The sequence below is a fragment of the Alternaria postmessia genome (assembly GCF_024291825.1).
Source record: "Alternaria postmessia strain BMP 2775 chromosome Unknown scaffold_96, whole genome shotgun sequence".
NCBI lineage: Eukaryota > Fungi > Ascomycota > Dothideomycetes > Pleosporales > Pleosporaceae > Alternaria > Alternaria postmessia.
Window position 1 is genome coordinate 13578 of NW_026260169.1, and position 17412 is coordinate 30989.

A 17412-nucleotide genomic window follows, 5' to 3' on the forward strand; every position below is an offset into this window, starting at 1 on the left:
CTCGATTGCTGGCCCTTCATCAGAGCTGTCCATTGGATCATGATCTTTCAATGCAATTTCGACCAGGAAGTACAGCGACAGCAAGGTGACCATACATGTTCGTGCCTCCATTAGCGAACTCGGTTTCTTGCTTCACTACATCATAGAATGGTGCGCAGACCTGTTCTATCCCATGCTCCCATCTCTCTCATCTCCTGTGACAGCTTAACCAGCCTTTCCAACCTCGTCCAGCCTGGTTAGCATGCCCTGGACCTCTTTGACGAGGGCCTTGCGCTTGAGCCTCGCGTCTGGATCACCCTCAGTCTCGACACCATCCAGCTTGAAGATAATCTGTGTCAAGATAGTCTCACTTAGCTTCTTGTACTCGAACGTCCTCTTCGCCTTGTCCTCTGGTGGTCCAGCCATGAACTGTACGCACATGGGGACAAATTCGGTGTGAAACTTGCTAGCGATGGCATCGAGTTTGCCGATCGGGGTCTGGGGTTCGGCGGGTTTGGTATTCAAGGGAGGAGCGGAGGTTGGGCGCGGGGTTGCGTTGATGTGCGAGGGGATGGGGAGGTATTCCGCGCCCGCGCCGGCAGTGGTGTAGCCAGGCGTTGAAGTGCCAGATGCGTTTGCGGATGAAGCGTTCTTCTTCTTACCCTTCCTACCGCCGCGCTTGCGGGACTTCTTCTTGCTTGTGGTATTCGCACCCGAGTCGACATCATCTTCATCGTCGTCATCTTCATCCTCACCTTCGCTACCGTATGCGCGTTGTGTCTCTCCTGCGCCGGGTGCCAGACCGCCTGCCGGGGTCTCGCCGACTGTGACTAGAATCTCACTACCACTCCCATCGCCGCGAAGGCCTTCCTCTCGTCCGGTGCGTTCATCGTGCTTCAAGTTTCTGCCCTTGTAGAACATGCGTATGCGCCGATGGTCATCGACGCCTAGCTTCTTCGCAGCCGCTTGGCGCACCGTGCCAATCTTCAGATCTCCATCCCGTATGCTGTGCGCCGGGAAGTGTGTGGGATAGTTTGTGCGCCCATTCTTGAAGATGAGAACGTCTGTCTCCCGCTCCGGGTTCTTGTCGTCCCAATCTACGATTTCAGGCGCTTGCGCCTGACCGTTCCTTCGCAGATCTTCGTTCGTAATGTATGAGAAATCCGAGTCATTGACGACCCCGGCATTTGGTGAGTTGCCTGGTCGCCCGAAGGGTGAGAAGCGCCCTCCCCAGTTTCCGCCGGTGCTGCGAGAGAACCAGGACATGGTTACGACGACGGATGCTAGTGCGATAGCAAGGGTAGTAAGGTAGGTTGGATCGTCGAGGTGGGGGTTCGTGAGAAACTCGGTGATGTCGTGGAGACGTGGATGTTGCAAGAATCGCACAAACCTCGAGAGCGCGTCTGTGGGCTGATTCTCTTTATCGTGTATCGATGAGGGCGTCGTTGAGCTGAGTAGTGAGTGGGAGTTGAAGAAGTTGAAGGAATTCTTCAATTCGTCGACAAGGTTGCTTAGCGACGCCACGGTGGTGGAGTGAAAGTCGCCCTGCCAGTGTAGCAAGGCCGTAAGCTGTCCGCGCGTACTCGAATGACGTAGTAACTTGCTAGAAAAGCCCTTTTGTGTGTAGTGGGGGCTTCTGTAAGCGGTGTGAATTTATGAGACCCGACGTCGGTTCGGAATCTCCGACCGCTGCACGCGGAACTCGACCCACTTCATTGCTCATGTCCCTCGGCTTAGTCATACACACTGCAACATTCATAATGCTTGATCGATCTTAGTTGTACAACTAAAAGAATATCATTGTACCGCATCATACAACATATTTAGAGTTATATCGGATTATCTGTCACTGTGTTCGACTGTCGTATGCCATTCATTTAGTGTATTATACACAAGCTAAGCTTAATCATGAGGACCGTTTTCGTAATGTTCATTGTCCATTGGACACCTGAGATCCAGAAACAAAGGAGAAGATTTTGAGGTTCACGCTTTACCAACCATTACGCTCCGAAGCAATTATAAACTTGAATGAAAGGAAAGAAGATGTGGCAGAAACAAAATGGCGTGAGTCGTAAGATGATGCACAGGCATCATAACCGATACGCCAGCGAATGGCAAACAGAATACGTGAACTGAGAACAATGTTCGCTGTATCACAAGACAATGTACGCCAGCTATAGCTTGCAACGACGATACATCCCAATAGAGCTACGCTCAAGGCCCAAGGCAAACAAGCTCAAGCTTTGTTTCGCTTGGGTGTAGCAAGGAAAGCAAGCCTCGACTTGCTGATGGCACCTGAACGTACTGCTGGAGTGTGGCGAGGCAGCTTGCTCGTGCTGGCAGGAGTTTTCGCAACAGGCGCAGGCGTGCGCTTCATCTTCTTGTTGGATCGTGTATCATCTTGATGGGGGCCGTCGTTCTCTTTGTCAGACGTCTCTTGGAGCGTCTCCAGCTTGCGCTTTGTACCGTCAATAGCAGAGGACACATTGCTCTCACGGACCATGCGGATCGTACCAGAAGACGTCGGTCCTGAGAAAGTTAGTGCATGCAAAGAGAACAGAACCCATAGTGTGTACGTACCAAAGTTGACAGTCTTGCTAGACTCGAAGGAGAAGGAACGAGGGTGGTTGGGAGTTTCGCCACCGAAGGTGAGACGTCGTGACGGGCTGAGAGGAGTCTCAGTCTCTTGTGAAAGGTCTAGGTGTTGTGCACCTGAGCCCAGGTTAGGGTAGATTACAGCACCAGCAGGAACTTCGCTGCCTGCTCTGAACTTCATCGGTGACGGTGATTTGCCCAGCTCGTCGTGTGATGCACGCTCCAAAGTACTACTGCTGAAGTTGACTTGTTTCTTGACAGGAGCTGTAGCAGGAATCACAGGCAGAGTGCTATCGGAGTCTGAAGCTGGAGGTGACACGTGAGTGCCTGCCGCGATTTTACTAGGGTCGTCTGAGAATTTGCGGTTTGGCGTGCGGAGGATCGACCGGACACGCTGAAGGTTCTGGCTTGCCTACTGCTGTTAGTAAACGCTTGAATGGATATCGAAGAATACGCATACCTTGAGCATACTGTCACGTGCTCCATCCCTCATAGCCTGCAAATGACCAATGTTGCTAGTGGGAGGGAATGAAGTACCCGTTGAAGGCAACTTGACGCTGCGGTTAATGGATGGTGAGACTCCCAGGTTATTTGTGGAAGGTGAGCCTCCCAAGGTTGGAATCATCGACGTAGTCTTCAGAGTCTTCACACTCTGCGAACGCGCGATAGACGACTTTGTAGGTGTCATCAATCGCGCAGCTAGGCGAGGAAGCGCGGTCTGAGAGGTCTTCTTACGTGCCGAGGTAGCAGTTACACGTGCTGGGACGTCAGTCGTCTTCTCCCGAGACGCAGGACGAGTGGTAGCAGCATCGTCTGACTCGGTACGCTTGATACGCTTTGCCGCCGCGTTGTGGTCACCATCGTTATCGCGGGGGGCTGGTCGTCCGTCCCGTGTAGGAGGAGCCATGCGGGCTGTTGAATGAGAGCGTGGCAGACTAGATCCGACATTGTCCATCTTGGACTGGGTACGTTTCAACGGAGTTGAAGGAATTTTGCTTCCAGACGCTGCCAGTTCCATCTTCGACTGTGTGTGCTTGAGACCACTAGCAGAACTCGCGCTTGAATCTGCCAGATCCACCTTGGATTGTGTACGCTTGAGCTTGTTCGTCTCCGGGTTTGCCAAGTCTGGCTTCGAGGGCGACTTCTTTAGAGGATGGCCCACGACAGGCTTGAATCGGGTAGGGTCGGCGCGGAAAGCTGAAGGGTGATTCGCGATGGAATCCATGCTCTTGAACTGCTTCATGTGCACGTCACTGAAGCGAGCCATCTTGCCTTTAGCTTCGGCCTTCTTGCGCTGGGGAGATACGTCGGCCTTGGAAGACCATTCACTCGTGCCTATATCAAAATCAGTACTCGGGAAAAAGCAAAACAGGTTGAGCGGGCTATAACCGACCAAACAGAGCACGGCTCCCGCCGCCGGGAGTGCCTGTAATCCCAGCGTCTTTCAAGATGTTGCGCGAGCTTGGGCTCAGTGTAGCCTCATCTTTGGACAAGGGCGATTTGAAGCGGAAGCGGAAGTTGGGCGACGAGTCAAGCTGGGCCGTCGAAGCAGCAGGTACTGGGGTCTTCGACGGCGTCGCCTGGCCTGCTAAGCCAGCCGCTTTGGACGGCGCGGTATGCGCACCGAGTGATTGAAACCCGAGCCAGCGCGCCTCATCTAGAATCTTAGCTGTACTCGCATGATGGTGCGCGGGATGCATCTCCTGCCCTGCTGGCTTGATCGGGGTGCGATCCTTGGGAGTCTGGCTTTTGGCGGCATCAATGGGCAACTTGGTCGATTTGTTCTTGTGTGATGTGGGTGTAGCGGTCGCATGCGGTAGCTTTGACTCGGCCTTGGTACCTTCAGAGGCTTTCGAGGGCTTCTTCTGCTCCATACCGGGCTCTGGCAACTCTGGAAGATCCGGGAGTCCTAGGTTTGGCGACGAGGCGGTATGCCAACTATCTTCGGATCGCATGGAGGTGTCGGGCGTGGTCTCACGCTACAGAAGACGCATTAGTAGATGTAAACAAATGATAGAAAAGCAATACGCGCGCATACCTTGAGCAAACGAGCTGATCGACGCGCCATGTTGTCACGAAGTGTCGAAGAATGATCCACAACTAGGTTGCGACACGAAGATGAGCGGAGATTGGGGCTGGTCTGTGGGTGGGGAGAGACCAAGACGGGGGAGTTATCGGCTAGGGCGTCGATAAACAAAGTGCACGGACGTTGTTGTCCCAAAGAGGAAGCGACGTCATGAGCCATCTCAAGAGACGCGTACGAAGAAGCTCTTCGAAAGCACAGGCTCAAGGCTTAGGTTTTGGGTTCTGGACTGCTAATTTGCGTATGTTTGCCTGCATATGCAGTGACTTGAGCAAGTGTGCTCGTTTCTGAGAGAAGAAGACCAAAAGTTCCAAGGTCAAACTCCGCTTAGACAAACCCTAAAACGAATCATGAAATTATACACTGTTATCTTATATGTAGAGTCGCCAGGCACATCACTACGTACACCTTCAAGATACACTCCAGTGATCCCAAGTACATCTAATCAGAAGCGAGCTCCTTCGCAGACAGCATGCGATAACGTGCAACGACGTACATTGTAACACGGATACAAAGGAGTCTGAGCGTGATTCTATCGATCCCTGCTAAACTGGTTCATTGAGCCTGAAAATCTGCCCACCTATTGGGTCTTCGCATAGCCGCCGAATGTTGAATTCTGTCGATTCGTTCACCGGCCCTTCTGCGTCTCCCTCCCAAGCAGCGCGAAAGGCGGTTTCGCCAATCCAGCTTCGACACTCCTCTCTACCTCATCCCTCAGCCCCTCTATTCTTCTCTCCTCATCATCCCTCTGCCCCTTCTTCTGCTCTTCACTCTTCCAGACGAAGTTACCCGCGCCACCTCTCCCGCTTCTGGCGACAGGCATTTCCTGACCCTCAGGATGCCAAGGTGTGCTGATCTGTGGCTTCGATGACGTAGGGATTGCGGTTGCGTCAACAGCCTGTGTGAAGGTACCTTCTTTCTGAGGCTCAGTGGGCTGATACCAGTTGCCAGCACCGCCGCGACCCATGTGTGCGTAGTCTTGAGAGGAATTTGAAGGTTGCACTGGGGTCGAAGAGTGGATAGGTTGTGTATCGGTAGTGGAACGGTTGGCTTCGACGTCCTGTATAGACTGTCAGCTTTCTTGAAAGTCTATACGGTTGACAATGCAAGAGATGCATTAACTCGCCTCAACTGCCTTCTTGCTTTGCTCCTGCGCCGCGTAGTAATTACCTGCACCACCGCGCCCGTACGCCATCGCAAAACAGTGCTCACCAAGATGACTCAGGTTTGCTGTTGGATATATTGCTGTGTGTCGCAAAGATGCACAGGAGCTGTCGGTATGTCACAAGAGGGATGAATGATGTTCACAAAAGAACGACGAGGAGGCTGAGCGTAATTACATTGTACGCGGCTCCGAGTGGGTCGTCTGAACTCATATCAATCCGTGCCCGACGTTCTGGACTGATAGCAACGTGGGGAAAGGCTTGTCTAAACGACGATCAACGAGACTCAATGTGGGGTCTGAATTGGTCATAAGCTTGGCAAACTGATAACGCGGGTTGCCAAGCAGGTTCCGCAGTCAACAAGTACGGGTGCAAACCAGGTAAGAGGGACTTCTCTACATGTCTCAAGCATGGGCAGTTATTGCCACGTGTAACGCGTAGAGCATCAAGTTGAAAAGCTGAAGAGCTAAAAAATCGTAATATTCGCACATTGTGACTAACAAGTGTGAAGCTAAACATGCTACAGGAAGGCCTAATCCCTGGTAGTGGCCATGAAACAAACAGAAGGAAGACATCGCTATCTCGATAAAACAACCATTGACCGTCAGCCCGGATAATGCCACCAGATTTGGCGAACGCCTGAACACCATCCCACCGAGCTAAACTCCACGAAACCTCACGAACCCACAAACAGCACGGGCACTACTCTCGACCCTCTTGTACAGCACGCAATACTGGGTAAAGGTTGTGCGCATCATCATCGCTCATGCGGCGCTCATGCACGTGCTTGACGTCTTCCTCATCGTCAGAGAAGTCGTGGGAATCCAGCCTGTCCTTGAGGTATGCCCTAAGTCTTTCAATAACCCGGATGTTCTCAACCCACGATTGCTGAGATGAGTCACCTTGCTCTGTGGGGGTTGATGAAGCAACGCTTGGAGAGCGAAGAGCAGGGTCAACCTTAGGCGAGTGAATAGCCAGCTGGTTAACGTCATGGTGGAGACTATTTTGCTCGGAATCCCGGCGGTCTTTGGGTGAAGCACCATCGCTCGAAGTATCCATGTCATTCTCTGATCGATCTGGGGCAGCCTTCTGCAGAAGGTTCCCGGAGAATCGTCGACGGCCATCAGTATCAAACGCAGGTGCAAGCCCAGATGATGGAGCTGCAGCTGACATATCCGACATGGCGCTGACAGATGGAAGAGTAGGGTACATGCTACCAATTGAAGTCCTTGACGTGGGGGATACACCGTTGTTTGAGGAGTGTTGCGCGCCGGGGGAGTGCTGAGATCCGTACGATAGCACGCTCGATGCAGGAGTCAGAGCCGGGGTTTCGGCACTGGTTGACCCAATAGCAGTAGCGTGAGATGACTGGGAGTGGCTAGAAGATAGGCCAGGCGGTGAGTTACTGGAGCGGTAGCCAGCGCCAGTGTGAACGTAATGGCTAGGATGAGCCACCCCAGCGGCTGCAGCGTGGTTGGGGTTCTCATAGACGGTGCTTTGCAATTGCTCCAAGAATTGGTCGATGTTTAGAAGATCGCTCTTGGTCCTCAAATTAGGAAGCGGCAAGGAGTAGGGGTGGTGCATGGGCGGGTGCTGCGCTTGAGCAACCATTGAGCCTCCGTGGCCATACTCAGACATACCGGCGCCTTGGTAGCCGCCTCCGCCACCTCCAAGTACTGGAAGCTGCACACCCTGGAGACCCATGAGTCGTTGACCGACATCATAGTAGGTGGTAGGGTCGATTGCGCGACGCTTGGCGTCTCCGAAGAACTCATTTAGCGCATCGTATGCAGCACGCTTCCTGATCTCGTAGTCGTTGTTGAGCTGTTGAGATTGGTTGACAGCATAGTAGACTGGACCGTAAGCAGAGTTTTGGGGTGGGCCTCCATAGAAACCAGCTGGAGCACCACCTGGGTGTTGCTGGCCGTAACCTCCGTTGGGGCCAAGGGCACTATCGGGATACTGGTATCCACTTGCTGTAGCGGCAAGTGCCTGCAAGTCAGCGACCACTGCAGTAGTCTGTTAGATATTGAAAGAGAGTGAAGGGCAGACGTGAGAGCCGACGTTGAGATCGACGAAGTCATGTGAGGAGTACTTACGTTTGCCGTTCTGGCCCGGGTAGCCTTGGGCGCCATGGGGACCGCCTCGGTTGGGCTCTGGAGAACGGAGCAATACGGAATCGTCGGCGTGCGTCTTTACGTGCTTCTTGAGATCCTGAGGGCGCTTGAACGCCTTACCGCAGAAATCGCACTTATGCGGCTTCAACGGGACGTGTACGCGAATGTGAGAAGTGATGTGATCGCGTTTGACCGTGGTGGTGCGGCAGTTGCCCCACTGGCAGGTCAAATTCAGGTTGTTGGTGCTCTTGCGACCAACATGGCGCTCACAAACGTGATCCTGCAATCGAGTCAGCGGACTAGAATGACAAAGCGACAAGATCGAACGCGTCGCGGCGCGATATGCAGTCGCTAGAAATACTTGGCGGTCAACTTACATATAGCTGCTCGGCAGAGGGCAGACGGTCACCACAGTTTTGCCATTGACAAACAAGCTGGTCGCCTGAGCCACCAGCAACTGAGGCGGGCGTTGGGGCATTCTGCTGGATGGGAGTGCCTTGGGGTTGTTGTTGAGGAGTTGTGGCCGCTGCGGGCACTGTACTCTGGACTTCGCTCATCGTCTTGGCGAAGTCGAATGTTAGTTGCCAATGATGATGAAGGTTGGTGGTGTGCAAAAGAGTCAGAACAGCTCAACGTGATGACAGATATCGCAAAGTTAAGCCGCGGGGTGGAAAGAGCAGCCTGGGGTCGTGGAGCAAAGTCAGAGGAGAGAACGCCCAGAGGTTTTCGCGGGCAGTTGGCAGCTTTTACCAGCGGAACGGAGCGGGCGAAGATTCGCCCAGAGAAAGAGAAACTGGCGCGGTCGAAGAACGAGGCACAGCCCTGCTAAGCCGAGCTTGGAAAGGTCCGGGGATGGTGGGCAAAGCCTCAATGTGATTCGGCCTTGTCATCCCAGCTGCCCCACTCTCTTACTCACTGGCGCCTTGGCCCTCATCTTGGCCAGACGCGATTGCTTCGCCGACATCCGTCAGTCGCAGATGACCACATGCGAACCACAATCAAGTAACCGCTCCCTGTTTTCGCGGGGCACTTGGTGCGCGTATCGAGAGGCGCTACGGACGAGGAGGGTCATGGGCGTTGTTGTGTGCGGTGGGTGGATGGGATACGTTGCCACACCCTCGACCCCTCACACTGAAGCGACACAACCGAAACAGCAATCAAAATGCGGAACTCTTGGTGCCCTTGGCTCATCAGCAACAGCGGGAAGTATTGGCATCCAATCTGCTCCAGTTTTTGCTGCGTTCCCACACTCTTGTCACGCCATCGCATCGTCGCCACTGGGCAGCTGTGGCTCGCGGGCTGGTTATGCTACAGAGTACATACCTTGGAACAAAGAGACACCGAGTTGCGCATCGCATGGCCTCTTAATTTCCCGTCTCGGACTAATGGCTCGTCGCATTCGCATTTTGCGCCAGTGGGACATCGATGCTTGTCCAGCATCCCTTATCCTGGCGAGTACTTTAATGGTACTCCAGGAAATGTATGCGCTCTTAACACCAGTCAACATGCTCTCGACGCTTGAGAGATGGTTCAATAACAATGTTTTTTACTATCGCGATCACGCTGCGTCCGTACAAGGATGGATTCTGTCACGATCGACCTTAGTCTTACAACTCCTCAAGTATTTGGTACACACCTAGGACGCTCAGCCCCTCGACAAGATCCTATGAACAGCTCGGGGTTTCGAAATCTCAAACGATCGCCAACTTTGAGCGGGATGTCCACGCATCCACGTTTCCACTCTTGGCTTTTCGCCAAGTGCCCAGCAATGTAGGCCAAGAATTGAGCGATTATTACATTGAGGCTATGCACGCTTACGAGGCAGGAGGTATGGCCGTACGGAACAATGTCATTTGCCGCAAGTATAGCCTTGCAAATGGTAAGTTGTACGGGTTCCTGACGGCCAACTATATCAGCGTTGCGCTATTTACTCTCTACCAGAGGCCCAACAGATTTCTTTTTTAAACGTAGCCGAAGTTCGATCTCCATACTTCAGGGGCAGCGAGAGCTACCGCCCGAACGTGGGTATGGCTTAGATCATGTCTCAGCACCCCAAAATCGGCACTTCTTGTGTCCAACATCGCTGCATTCGACAAGCAAGGCGCACTCTGAACCAAAGCATAAGTGTCACAATTCCATGATGAATTTCTAGCAAAGAAGCTGTTTCCCCGCGTACCTTGTTATCTTCAGGGACACATTTGCGACGGGCCTTCTTCGTTTCTAATGAATTAGGGTACCTGATCATGGACACATCGCGACCTCAAATGACTTAGTTTCGATCTCTCTGCTATATCTACCGAGCAAAAGACGCGTGTACATACAATGCATGCAACCAGCCACCTGTAGCACCCACTCGGGCAGCCAACGCGCAAGCGTAGTGGACGGACGAACGAGCCACAGCACCGCCACATATACCTCCTATCTGCACCATGACGGACGCCTTGCCACTACTCCGTCGTCCAAGATCAGCGGAGGGGCTTGGAAGATTGGGGCAGGTCTTAGTGCCCATCACGCTCTGTTCCTGTCTGCCGATGCATCCGCTTCCTCGTCCCGCACGAACACCAAGAGTACGGCAGAGCGGAATTCTTGATTTTGAGCCGCCAAGCAACAACATGTACTTTCTCCGCAGAACATCGTCACATCAACTCTTTATTGACCAACCCGTTGCGAAACCCGTCGTAGGGTTTTGAGCGCCGTCTTGCTGTCAGCATAAATCTAAACGACATCCGCATGGGGGCGGCCCTTGGTCGAAACACAGGATCATCTACTAGGTCCTGCCAGAGATCGATGCCCAAACGGCTGGTTAGGATCAGCTCAAACTCTGCAGATTTAAGCTTTGTCGCATATGTATGGCTGGCGGCATCATCGTGCAAATACGTGATGCTCCCCATCGTCCAGTCTAGAACAGAAAACATACCATTGACACGTTAGAGAGTATGACATGCAAGACCTCCCTGAAAGCACACTGACCGAGACTCTATGTGGCATGCGTCACCCCGCTGGCGTTGCCCAAACACAAGCATACTAGATAACACGCAGAATAAGATTCGCAACGGAGGCTTAAACACGTCTACAGCTTTTCATTGCTATAACAAAACGTCATCGATAGCGACATACCCACCAACAAACAACCTTCCAGGCCTAGAGCTTGGCCCGTTTCCTGTCCCCCAATCTCAGCCTATCCTCTCTTCTCACCCGCCTTTCTCAACACATCAGCAACAGCATAATATGCTGGCTTTCTCTGCAGGTTCTGATTCCAGAGACAGGCATTGCCCTCCCCTATAAAGGTCTCAGGCACCCAGCTAACCGTGTCCCAAAAGTCCCAAACTGTGACTCCAACGCAACTTTCCTCATCCGCACATGCGCGAACCGAGTCAGCATAGATGGTAGCCTGGGCAGCTGTCTTGTTTGCATTGTCTGGCAGTGTCATTCGAACATCAAGTTCAGTCAACGCTGTTTCCAGACCCAGGCTAGAAAAGAGCTGCTGCGAAGCACGAATATCAGTATACAACGGTGCTCTGCCCACTGTAAAATGTGCTTGTAGCCCCACACCATCAATGGGCACACCGACGCCTTGGTACTCTCTGATCATACGCGCAATAGCCAAACTCTTGTTGTTCACTCTCTCAATTCCGTAGTCATTATAGTACAGTTTGGTGCCTGGACTTGCATATTGTCTTGCTAGACGGAATGCATGTTCAATGTATTCTGGACCGATGGCATCCAACCAGATTGTCTTTCGCAGTGTGCCGTCGTCGTTAAAAGCTTCGTTTACTACGTCCCATGCGTAACAATCGTCCCAGTAATACTCTGCGACGTTTTTGATGTGGTTTTCTAGGACCGTAAGCAGACTGGCTTTGGTCCAGGTACCTGTTGTGAGCCAGGTGGGGAGTTGATTGTGCCAGAGAAATGTGTGACAGCGGCGGATCTGATCGGCCTCTTTGCTGGCGTCGACGATTTGGTCTCCCAAAGTGTAGTTGAAAAAGTCGCGTTGCGGCTCTGTGTGTACCCATTTCTGGCCGTTGGAGGCGGTTACTTGGTTGAACTCGGAGCGCTTGAAGGCTATGGAAGTGTATCCATCGTTGTCGAGGACTACGTTGTCAACAGCCGTACCAAAGTACTTGAGCCCAGCTTTCTTTGCGAGATCGCTGAGACCTGGAGCTGAGTTCAGGTGAGAGACAAAGCTGGAGCGTGGATGTATGGGGGCAGGTGTTGGAGAAGCAAGTACAAGCGGGAAGACAGAGCAAATGACAGAAAGCTTCATTCTGAAGTCCTCGAGGTGACCGAAGAAAGGAAGAAATCTCAGACATGGCGCTTGTTGTACGATATCCGAATTCCTATCAACCCTGTTCGTCGATTACCCGCCACCGGAAGTACAGTGTAACCCAATATACAGTCCGGTCTTACAAAGGTATGATAAAATATAGTCTCCCTATCGTTGGTGACGGTGAAAGTGTCGGTAAAATGCTTAGTATCTACTGTTGTTGTGATAGCCAACCCCGATTTGGAGAGCATGGCGTAAGGCCTCGAGATCAAACCCGTACTGCAATATGATATAATTTAGAGCTAGGTATACCGTGAGCTCTGAAGGACATTCATGATATGAATCCCGTGCAACAATATGTAAAGCTTTATAATGTTCATCTGGAAACAAGACGATTGCAGAGAGAGGTGTTTACATGCTATCAAAGCGGGTATCCTAACACAGCAGCCTGGGCTCGAATACCTTAGCCAACAAACGCTAATTGGTGGGACCACAGAGTAGTACTCTCGAGTCTGTTATTTAAGGCAGTTGCTTTCTTCCAGGCCAAGGCACATATTGTGGTCATTCGCTAACAGCTTCGGCGTTGCAAGGTATGCGGCAGGACGGAAATAGGCTAAATCGAGGTTCATCAGTTACGGCTACCACCCCCCTTTGAAGCTTGGCTGTGCTCAGCACTCCTTTTGTTGAGGAGTTTGTATTACTCTATCCCTTCTATCATTGTATCTATCATGCTCCGCTCCAGTGACACCTTCATTGTAATTTTTCGATACCGTTGAAGACACCAGCTTCTTCCAGCTCTTGGATAGAAACCTTGGGCATTGGACTGACTGCATCTGCACACTTGAGCGCACTTTCGATGCTGCCCCAGAATGCATCAAGGTTAACGCTTCTGGGTATGCGACAGCCACCTTCACCGATTGGAAGCTTGGTGACCTTTGTTCTACCAAGCTCACCAACTTTCGACTTGTCGGACGAATGAAGGCCTTCGGTGACTACATCAACTTGGAAGCGTTCGCCGCCCCTGTCATCGAATATTTCGGGATTATAAGCAGCTGCGACAGCGAGCGGATCATGTAACGGTGGCCCTTCTGTTATAGAGAAAACCTCAGCGTATGTCCCTGCGAAAAAAGACATGATTTGAGTGAACAAGGCCCGCACAGCCGAAGGTGTGTGGTCACTCTTCGAGCCTGGCGAGTTCCATATCGCATCTCCGTATAGCTGTGTCTGGCGAACTTTCTTCGTACCGAGAACTTGATGCGTCAGATCAAGAGGTACAAGTGTCGTCTTGGGCTTAAGAACAGGGTGCGAGAAGATGAAGTGAGATGCTTCAGGATCACACTAGACATGTCAGCGTTCCCCCCGTGTTTTGGAGCAATCGGTTTTCTTACGTAGATCTGTTGGAGTAGGTCAGCCTTGTCTATTGGCGCCAGATATGAAGATTGTAGCATACGTTGAACTCAGCATATGGCGTCCAGTTGCCAAATCTTTCGCCCTCTCCCTCAACCGTACCCATTGGCGCATCCGTAAAACCTCCACCCACCGCACCACCCATTATACTGAGACCTTTGAGATGAGCCGCTAGATGGGTGTACTTCTGAAATAGCATGCCGATGTTGGTCAATGTGCCCGTGGAGACCAACCAAGCGGTGTTTGGTGGTGTAGCCATGAGCGCTCGGTACATGGCTTCGAGGTGGTCGACGTCGGTCGCTGCTGGTTCGACGGGACTCGGTAGCAAGGTGACACCATCCAAGCCGGACTCGCCTGCGACAATTAGCGCATAACCATCAGTTGTTCGGGGAGGCGCCTGTACCATGGATGTCGGCAGCATGTACAGCATCGCGTACGAGAGGCTTCGAAGCGCCAGTATAGACCTTCACATGGCGCTTTCCAACTGCCTCCAAGATTGCCCTTGTGTTGTACGTGGTCTGCTCGAGCGCAGCATTGCCGTGGACAGTGCTTACGCCGAGCAGCTCGACTTTTGGATCGTGCGCGCAGAGCAGGAGGGCATAGGCATCCTGGAGTCACGATGAGCAGCGTGTCGGGGAGAGCTTATCTGAGACTCACATCATGCCCGGTATCCTTACTTGGTCAGCATTGCACATGAAGAAGGCACAAGCAAATACACACGCAGTCGAGCCAAATTGGAGTCTTGGAAGAAGGAGCGCTCATAGTATATTATATGGCCCCGGGAACCGTGTTTATTCTACGTGCAGCTTCGACTGCAGATACGTACCACATGCACCGTATGCACATGCAGGGTCGTAAGCGGGATGCTTGGTGGGGTCCACGGGGTGCCGCACCCCTACTGGCTGGAGAACCAGGAACGCGGGTCTCTATCGACGTCCGTTCTATTGATGCTCGGCTCTCACCCAAAGGCCTTAGAGGACACCACTGGCCTGCTCCGAAACATAGCGGTGAGAGGAAGAAGGAGCTCGCTCATCCGGGTGCTTTGAGCAAATTTCGATTGGCTGGTTTCTCCGGCACCGTCAGCCCTGCATCCAAGTCCGAGCCTAGGTCATGCTAGACACGGATTCGTGACAAGCACACGTACACAACGCTACTGCTCCACATCGCTGTCCTACACCTGGCTTCATTCATTTCAGTCGCGACGCGCCGGTTGTTAGGCGTACACTTCGAGGCCGCAAGCCATCTCTGTAGGTTCTTCAGTCGAGGACCTATCCGCCGTAAAGCCGGGCTGATCCAGGAGCTGTTCACATGTGCGATACGCAACGTTGGTTGCGTTGAGCGAACTTCGAGATGGATCTCCTTCGGCGTCACAAGGGACACCACGAGGTGAAGACAGATCGATACTGGGCACTTGGGTATTACTTTGAAAGCCTGAATGACGAGCAGAAACATCAACGCCGGGAGTATCTGGAGTGGTATGGGTTTATCGCACAGTGGTCGGTCTTGGTAATATTTGCGCTTTTCCAGATTGGCTTCGCCTTGTCTTGGGTGATGAGGACTAGTTTGAGGTATGATCAGCCCAAATCGCCATCGTTCACCAAACGGCCAAAGGATAGATTAGGATGGCTGCGAAGTATCCAGAGTGGCTGTAACAGGGTGACATGGTGGATGAAAAAGGATGTGGTTGGAGGGTGGGGTTGGGGTACAAGAGGAGAATGGATTGGTGCAAGTATCTGGACCGTATGGCTGGGGTACCTTTGCATTGCTCATACTGGCAATGGTATGGATTCTGAATATTTGCCCTTTGTGACTTAGACTGACCGTACACAGACTATCTCCATCTCACAAAACGTTTCGGACAAGTTGGCGCATCACAGTTACCGATCCATTACCTACTTGCGGTGCGAGCGCCCTACAGCCCCGTACAGTATTTGACGCGACTCTCCCATGAGCAAATCAAGGCCTCGCATCAGATACTGGGACGCATCACATTCTTACTTTTCCTACTACATACAACCCTCTATCTGAACTTCTTCATTCTTTCCGGTTTCCTGGCAAAGCGCATCAAAGACTGGGATGTCATTTGGGGCCTTGTCAGCATCATCCTCTTCTCCACTATCTCGACGACCGCCCTGGGATTCGTACGAAGAAAGAACTACCGGGTGTTCTACATCTCGCACATCGCCATTGCGAACTTCATCGTTGTGCCTCTGTACCTACACGTATCGCATATCCGCATATACGTGTACGAGGTCCTCGCGATAGAAGCATTTCATGTCATTTCCCGGGCTTTGCGTTTGAACATGTACCAAGGCACCCTCCGACTTCTTCCTGGCACCAATCTTGTCCAGATCCGCATCCCGTTACCAGCAGAGAGTACTGCGCTTGTTTGGAAGCCTGGGCAGCATGTGTATCTTAGCAGGCCGCATATCAGGGGGAAGACTCCCACATGGTACGACCAATGGCTTATGACAAACAAGACGAATCCTTTCACCGTTGCTTCTCTCCCATCGAAGGACAAGGAACTGCTCCTTATTGCGAGAACGCTTAACGGCAACACAAAGTATCTGGGAGAGCTAGCGCGCTCTTTGTCGCAAGGAGGAGGTAATGTGCCAATGCTGCCTACAGCTGGCGGCGATATTCCCATCTTGCCATTTTCCCTCGAAGGACCATATGGGGCGTCAAGTCGCCTACCGGATTTTTCAGACTTTGACAAGGTACTTTTGGTTGCAGGGGGCGTTGGTGCAACGTTTATCGTACCCATCTATCGGAGCATTATCGAATTACACGACCCTGCGCCTGTAGGTACGCAGATCCGATGCATTTGGGCGGTTCAGAAGTTGGCCGAAACACAGTGGGCATTCCCTGCGAGTTCCGCATCTGATGACGAACACGAAGACGACGCAGTAGCCGACACGAATGAGACTGGATTGTTACATGGCTCGCGCAGCGTAGAAGTTTATGTTACACGACCTTCAGGGCCGAGATCACGAGCCGATGCGAGCGCGACCGGTGTTTTCGCTATCGATCCGGACGACGACGTGGGGGAGGTGATCGAAATGCAGGAGAATGAGCAGCTGTTGGACATGGAAGAGCAAATGGAGAAGTCGCAAAAGGGGATGCTTGTCAAGAGCGGGAGGCCGGATCTTAGCAACGTGGTAGATGAGGTGTTTAGCAAGGGTATGAGAACGGCGGTAATCTGCTGCGGGCCGAAGAGGCTGACAGATGATCTGAAGAGAAACGTTGAAGTGTGGGTGAAGAAAGGGCACGACGTATTTTGGTACGACGAAACGTTTGGCTGGTGATAATGAATTGAAGTTCATAGTCGGCGTGATATTGAAATGGTGAACAGCGTTATACCTGCCGCCAACCCGGCAATTGGGTACTCGCAGTGGGTCACATCGATCATGCATGCTCCCGAAACTCTGGGCCTCCCACTTGGAACTGCGAAGGTGAAGACATGGACATTGCATGGAGGCTTTGAAACTTTGAGGCTACACGATGGACCAAACTCTAAACTACTGACGGCCTCTAGACTCGCTCGATCATCGCAACGTCGGGCTGTGGGCCGTTGCCGGAGGCCATCTTGTCAGGAACGGGAAAGGCGTAGGGAGACGGAAGCTTGTCCAGACAGTTGTGCACTGAGCAGTCTGTGTGCATAACACGGAAACAATCAAACTTGGTTCATGGGTGCCTGCGATGTTTACCCGGCGTGTGGTGTTTTTGGTGCTCGTCAGCGATGGGAAGGGGGATGGTCAAACAGTAAAAGGAAGCGCGTGTCTGGAACTGCGAACCATGTGCCCA

At 52.4% G+C, this 17412-nt stretch overlaps 7 protein-coding genes across 7 annotated transcripts; 1 reads left to right on the forward strand and 6 right to left on the reverse strand.

The window, feature by feature from the left end:
- Positions 1-204: 204 nt before the first annotated feature.
- On the reverse strand, positions 205-1245 carry J4E82_009620 (uncharacterized protein; the record flags this gene model as incomplete). Its single annotated transcript, XM_051735843.1, has 1 exon — positions 205-1245. One exon carries the CDS (start codon positions 1243-1245, stop codon positions 205-207), a length of 1041 nt encoding a protein of 346 aa, XP_051584366.1.
- A 970-nt stretch (positions 1246-2215) lies between these two features.
- J4E82_009621 (uncharacterized protein) lies at positions 2216-4642 on the reverse strand (the record flags this gene model as incomplete). Its single annotated transcript, XM_051735844.1, has 5 exons — positions 2216-2508; positions 2560-2986; positions 3035-3909; positions 3968-4553; positions 4613-4642. The coding sequence occupies 5 exons, from the start codon at positions 4640-4642 to the stop codon at positions 2216-2218; spliced, it is 2211 nt and encodes a 736-aa protein (XP_051584367.1).
- A 643-nt stretch (positions 4643-5285) lies between these two features.
- On the reverse strand, positions 5286-5852 carry J4E82_009622 (uncharacterized protein; the record flags this gene model as incomplete). The annotated part of the gene is made up of 2 exons (XM_051735845.1): positions 5286-5717; positions 5784-5852. The coding sequence occupies 2 exons, from the start codon at positions 5850-5852 to the stop codon at positions 5286-5288; spliced, it is 501 nt and encodes a 166-aa protein (XP_051584368.1).
- A 670-nt stretch (positions 5853-6522) lies between these two features.
- Positions 6523-8494, reverse strand: J4E82_009623 (uncharacterized protein; the record flags this gene model as incomplete). Its single annotated transcript, XM_051735846.1, has 3 exons — positions 6523-7829; positions 7920-8217; positions 8315-8494. The coding sequence occupies 3 exons, from the start codon at positions 8492-8494 to the stop codon at positions 6523-6525; spliced, it is 1785 nt and encodes a 594-aa protein (XP_051584369.1).
- Positions 8495-11115: 2621 nt separating this feature from the next.
- Positions 11116-12452, reverse strand: J4E82_009624 (uncharacterized protein; the record flags this gene model as incomplete). Its single annotated transcript, XM_051735847.1, has 2 exons — positions 11116-12121; positions 12262-12452. The coding sequence occupies 2 exons, from the start codon at positions 12450-12452 to the stop codon at positions 11116-11118; spliced, it is 1197 nt and encodes a 398-aa protein (XP_051584370.1).
- Positions 12453-12951: 499 nt separating this feature from the next.
- On the reverse strand, positions 12952-14370 carry J4E82_009625 (uncharacterized protein; the record flags this gene model as incomplete). Its single annotated transcript, XM_051735848.1, has 4 exons — positions 12952-13539; positions 13652-13962; positions 14012-14216; positions 14329-14370. The coding sequence occupies 4 exons, from the start codon at positions 14368-14370 to the stop codon at positions 12952-12954; spliced, it is 1146 nt and encodes a 381-aa protein (XP_051584371.1).
- A 906-nt stretch (positions 14371-15276) lies between these two features.
- J4E82_009626 (uncharacterized protein) lies at positions 15277-16913 on the forward strand (the record flags this gene model as incomplete). Its single annotated transcript, XM_051735849.1, has 2 exons — positions 15277-15388; positions 15439-16913. 2 exons carry the CDS (start codon positions 15277-15279, stop codon positions 16911-16913), a joined length of 1587 nt encoding a protein of 528 aa, XP_051584372.1.
- Between the last annotated feature and the right edge of the window lie 499 nt (positions 16914-17412).